A 5,782-nucleotide genomic window follows, 5' to 3' on the forward strand; every position below is an offset into this window, starting at 1 on the left:
AACACTGGTTCTGACGTATATTTTACTGGAAGGTGTTACTTTGTATGACTCCTTTTATTTATTCTCACAGTTGTAACACTGATTCTGACGTATATTTTACTGGTAGGTGTTACTTTGTATGACTCCTTTTATTTATTTTCACAGAAGTAACACTGGTTCTGATGTATATTTTACTGGAAGGTGTTACTTTGTATGACTCCTTTTATTTATTCTCACAGGATTAACACTGGTTCTGATGTATATTTTACTGATAGGTGTTACCTATTAAATGTCTTGAACATTAAGATTAATTATACAGAAACCCCTAATCACATCTTAAAAACTATTTACCCTAGGAATGAAATTTCACCGCTGGCCCATCAAATATCATAAGTTTTATTCAGAAACATTTGGTCTTGTTACCGGCTATTGTTTGTTGTTATGGTTTTAGAAGCACTATTGGCTGTTGTTATAGTTTCACAAGCACTACTGGTTGTTGCTATGGTTTCACAAGCACTGTTGTTTTGTACTCCGAATATACCAGTTGTGATGAGTTTAAGTAATTACGCTGTTGCAACACAATAATGTTATAAATATACCTATATTGAATGATGGGTTCCCAAACAATATCTACTCAAGGCCACTGAGCACAGATCGTCATCAAGACAGCGAATATCTGCGCCAGTAGCTCAAAACGTCATCCAAAAACTTCCTAGACAAATGGGGTCCATTAATAATGCATACTAAACCTTCTCTGAAGCAAAATACCTGATACTTCCCTGCAACACCCAGTTAAGAGCCTCCTGTATTAAGTCATGATTTATTTTACCACATGCGTCTTCTTTTCTGGTAAGTCATGTTGTCCTGTGCATCACGTGTCTTTTTTTTAATTCATCTTGTCCTGTGAATCACGTGTCTTTTTTAAAAGTCGTGTTCTCCTATGCATCACGTGTCTTTGATTAAAAGTCATGTTGTCCTGTGCATCACGTGTATTTTTTAGAACAAGCCACTTCTTCCTGTGCACGACGTGTTCTAATGTTAAAAGGAACTCCTCTTTTCTGTACAATATTTTCTTTAGAAGCTAGACAACCAAGGAGATTCTGATATGACTTTTTCTGACGCTTACTAACTTTGTTTACGTTACGCATCCCCGCATGTAGTGACGTCTGCTGGTCCCATCTCGATCTAACTGAAATTTTCTATAAATACATCAGGGTTACGTAGAATAATTACTTGACTTCCGCAGCAATGACCCATCTGCTCGAGTGTGAGAAATGTAATCCAGAAACCGACTCAGTAAACAAAATACAACCTTAGAAGTGACTGATTTAAGGATACTACAATTTTCAACAAAACCGGCAAACATGTCTGATTACATAAATATAATCCACCTCGATGCACATGATGGTGGAAAATTATTTGACTAATTTTGCATAATTTTGTATTTTTCTGTAAGTACTTAGGGAAACAGACATTCATAAAATCATTAAAGTTTAGATGTATATTATGAAACTTTATTTGTTGATACAATGGAAATATGTTCGCAAATTTATCATTGTGAAGAATTCAGAGGTGTGTATCACAAATCGAACAATAAATACCAGTGAATTCTTGTTTTTGTTTCAAGAACAGTAGAAAGAAAACAGCCCGAACTTTCATATAAGCGTTCTATCTGTTTTTTTTTTAGGATATTAAGCAAACAATGGCCAATCAGCTGCGTTTAACGTGCTACCTGTTGATGACGTCACAGTCTACAATCTAAAAAGATAACACTCTTTTTACGACTAGTTTATTGTTGCAGGACGTTTACTTAAAGAACATTTCAAGCAACGAGAACATTAGACAAGGAATCTACTGTTAAAACAAAAGGAATGACTGAAACAGAAAGCTTTTCTGTCCCGTTTCACTCATGAATTATGAGAATACGACGCGGTTTGTCGTCGTCATGAGAACTACTAATAAGATAAACTGTAATCAGTAGAACTTACGTCACGTACACGATAACTCAAGTAGTTTATCAAGTCCTTGTTACAATAGTAGGTTATCAATATGGAAATGTAACTCCAATAGAAGTATCCAGTAAAGTATTCTTCCAATGGTATTGGTCTAGTTATTATACACAAGTAATAAAAAAAGAAAAAAAAGGATTATGTTGGGATGGTAATGCCAAAAAGCACAGAAACAAGGTAAAGATGAATACACAAAACCATATAGAAATCCCTATATAAGTAACCAAATCTTTCCAAGAAAAACTTTTATCTACAAATATATGTTGAATTCCTTTCATTTGCACGAATTCAGGTTTGAATAAAAGCACTTAAACTGAATAAAGCTATAAAGTCTTACAATAGCTAATTCCCATAAGCTTGCAACATTGACTAAGCAGTTACTTAAGTAGGGATTTTTGTTTGGTTTTGTGTATTCATCCCTACCTTGTTTCTGTACTTTCTGGCATTGCCATCCCTACATCATCCTTCTTTTTTTTACTACGTTTTCTCTCTTTTTTAAACAAGCGAGTATTAATGAATGGCAGTCGCTATGAAGGCAGCAGTTTTATCTTGGCGTGATGAGTTGTCCTGATGGACATCATGTGTTGAAGATAACGAAACCCTAAATTACCCAAGTTAAAATGCAACATTTTAATGTGTAAATAATCACAGCAGCTTCAAGCATTGGTGAGCTAACCCTTCTGACGTCAGAATCAGAATAATCAGAACATTTGAATGTTACGTTACTCGCCGGTTCTCTACTTTAGCGATGTTGTTGGCTAACCTGGAGGTCTTAATTAATAGCTTTTGAAAACGTCGAAAGCCTAAGTTAGATGTGTGTTTTTTGTTATTCAGCACAAAGCTACACAAAGAGCTATCTGTGCTCTGCCCACCACGGGTATCGAAACCCGATTTCTAGCATTGTAAGTCTGCAGACACACCGCTGTGCCACTGAGGGCATGGTAGATGTTCATAAGTCTCTTAGATTGTTATAGGAGAGATTTTGAGACCATGATGAGCAATACATAATATGAGGTGGCCATTTTCCCCGATCCATCTCTACATACTAAGCACTAATGTGCTTAGTGATACAAGTAATTAAAAAAATTGAAAAAATTTAGTAACATGTAGGGATGACAATGCCAAAAAAATATAGAAACAAGGTAAGGATGAGTACATAAAACCGTACAAATTTTTCTACATATGTAGCTACTGAGGCAATGTTACAAGTTTATGGTTATTAGCCAATGTAAGACTGTATAGCACTATTCAGTTTAAATACTTTTATTCAAACCTGAATTCATGCAACTCGGCCCAGCTCTACATATTAAGCACTGCCGTGATTAGTGTAAAAATAAATCAGCCTTCATCCATCAATATTGTTGTATTATAAATATATAAAGCAAAAAACAAATATGTCTACTTCTTCTGATATTCTTATTATACACACTGTAAAAACAAATCTGTCTATTTCTAGCAGTATTGATATGTGTATTATATATACTATAAAAACAAATCTGTCTACTTCCAGCAGTATTGATATGTGTATTATATATACTACAAAAACAAATCTGTCTACTTCCAGCAGTATTGATATGTGTATTATATATACTACAAAAACAAATCTGTCTACTTCCAGCAGTATTGAGTGAGTGTTTACTTCTTGTAGTATTAGTATATTTACTGTACATGAATATGAATATATACACGTATATGTACATATATATATATATATTGCAAAAATAATAAGTATAGTACAATCAATCGAAATCAAAAGAGGGGGGGGTATGTTTTCCTTGTATGTGACATGTGAGAATCCTTGGTCGTGTATGTGATGCGTGAAGGGTCCTTAATGTTTGTCTTGTACGTAATAAATATTACGTGGTGATTCCTTTGAGTTTCTTTTTATGTGATGTGTAGAGAGATCTTACTATTTCTATTGTATGGTATAAGTAGAGAAACATTTGTGTTTACAGTTTATCTTTGGTATACAGTGGTATTGTTTCCCTATGTTAATTTACATGATTCTATAAGAGGAAAAAGAAAAATATAATAAAGATAGACAGTTATACTATATCATCCTTATTTTTCCTTATATATTTCGTTACTGAAGTTTACTGACATAAACTGTAAACCTCGATAGCTTCTTTTTGTCACTGAATAACTTTATTTTCTACTTTTGACGTGTCACGGTTGGTTATAGTTGGATGTAGAGGTCCACGCGTTGATATTACGAGTGGAGAATTCTGAGCGGTTGGACTAAATATAGCAACGAGACTAGGATAAATCTCTGTTTTTAAACAGTCTGCACTTGGTGAGGTACTTTGGAACTGCAGTCTTTCGATGTTTAAACCTTTATTTCTTCTGTAATAACTGAAGCTCCTTATCGGATGGAAAAGATTCCACGAACATTTTCACGCCAGTCATATTTCTGCTGATGATTATATTTGTTTCGTCAATAAATATTACAGCAGTACAGTGAACTTTCTCGACACGTAAACTTGGCGTTATAGAATTTCCAAAGTTTTCTTTTGAGAAGGAAAGTGTTAGTTACAGAGTGAAAGTAACATGGAAGTTGATAAAATTCTAGAAGAAAGTAGTAGTAACATTACCACGATATCTGGTCGACCGTGTCATATAGCTGTCCAGTTGTCGAACGGACAGAATTTTGATCATAATCAGAAAGTCCCGCGGATCGAAATTGAGGGCAATCTGTGGCGCCAGGATAGCGACAAAAGTGATTCGGTGCGGTCCTCTGACGGAGCTGTAGCCCCTAGTCGCAGTAGCAGACGGTCATGCCGCCACGAGAGCCGTCGCCTGAGACGGTCGGTTTCAGCAAGAGAAGCGGAGCTTGTTCGGCCTAAAGTGAAAAGGAGTATCAGCGAGAGAGGAGAACATCTTATTCGACACCATCGGCACCACAGACGGCTGTCCCAGCGAAGTCGCCCAGTATCATATTCAGGCATTACGGCTGCAGATCGTCCCACATTTCCAAATAATTTGAAAAATGGTAATGTATCTTCCCTGTCGGATAGTGGAAGAACTGTGGCCGTTGAGTTAGGACCAACTGAAACACCCGGGGGACCTAAAGAAACACGCCGGAAACATATGGTGTTTGCAGTAGTTTTGATTTCTCTGGCAATTCTTACTGCAAGTGTCCTGTTAGTAACAATAACGTTGTTGTTATCGCCAGGAGTGGATAATGTCAGTAAGTGCAACTTTCGTACATCCACAAACATCATTTGACAGTTTCAAACACATCTAGTAATATAGCCTTTGTGTCTAAAGAGGCAACATCTGCCAATAAATCAGAAAAGCAAGAATTGTATTTTAAATTATTTTGTTCCACAAAATAATCAACACTACTTTAAATTAAGATAAGTATAATAAAGAGTTCGTAGTGTTTATTTGATGCCACTAAGGTATATGTACTTACTGTTGTTTATACAGTGTGAGTAGACAATCGCAACAAACTCCTTACTCAGTTTGAGGTTTCATAGACTGAATGTTAAGGCTTAACACTGACGGTTCAATCGCAACAAACTCCTTACTCGTTTGTGGTTTCATAGACTGAATGTTAAGGCTGGACGCTGTTGGCTCAATCTTAACAAACACCTTACTCAGTTTGAGGTTTTATAGAATGAATGTTAAGGCTTAACACTGACGGTTCAATCGCAACAAACTCCTTACTCGGTTTGTGGTTTCATAGACTGAATGTTAAGGCTGAACGTTGTTGGCTCAATCTTAACAAACACCTTACTCAGTTTGAGGTTTCATAGAATAAATGTTAAGGCTTAACACTGACGGTTCAATCG

The 5,782-nt window shown here is 35.9% G+C and overlaps 1 protein-coding gene across 2 annotated transcripts in view; it reads left to right on the forward strand.

Annotated features, from left to right (window-relative positions):
• The first annotated feature begins 933 nt into the window (after window positions 1–933).
• LOC111086894 overlaps window positions 934–5,782 on the forward strand; it is an 8,648-nt gene continuing 3,799 nt past the window's right edge. The window contains exons 1-2 of one of the 2 annotated variants that reach the window (XM_022391591.1): window positions 934–944; window positions 4,304–5,175. In XM_022391591.1, the coding sequence (XP_022247299.1) occupies window positions 4,536–5,175 (640 nt within the window). In that variant the 5' untranslated portion in view covers window positions 934–944; window positions 4,304–4,535. Of the gene's footprint in view, window positions 945–4,273; window positions 5,176–5,782 lie in introns of those variants that run through there. The other variant, XM_022391590.1, reaches the window with a different exon arrangement.

Source organism: Limulus polyphemus, unplaced genomic scaffold, assembly GCF_000517525.1.
Source record: "Limulus polyphemus unplaced genomic scaffold, Limulus_polyphemus-2.1.2 Scaffold1529, whole genome shotgun sequence".
NCBI classification, from domain to species: domain Eukaryota; kingdom Metazoa; phylum Arthropoda; class Merostomata; order Xiphosura; family Limulidae; genus Limulus; species Limulus polyphemus.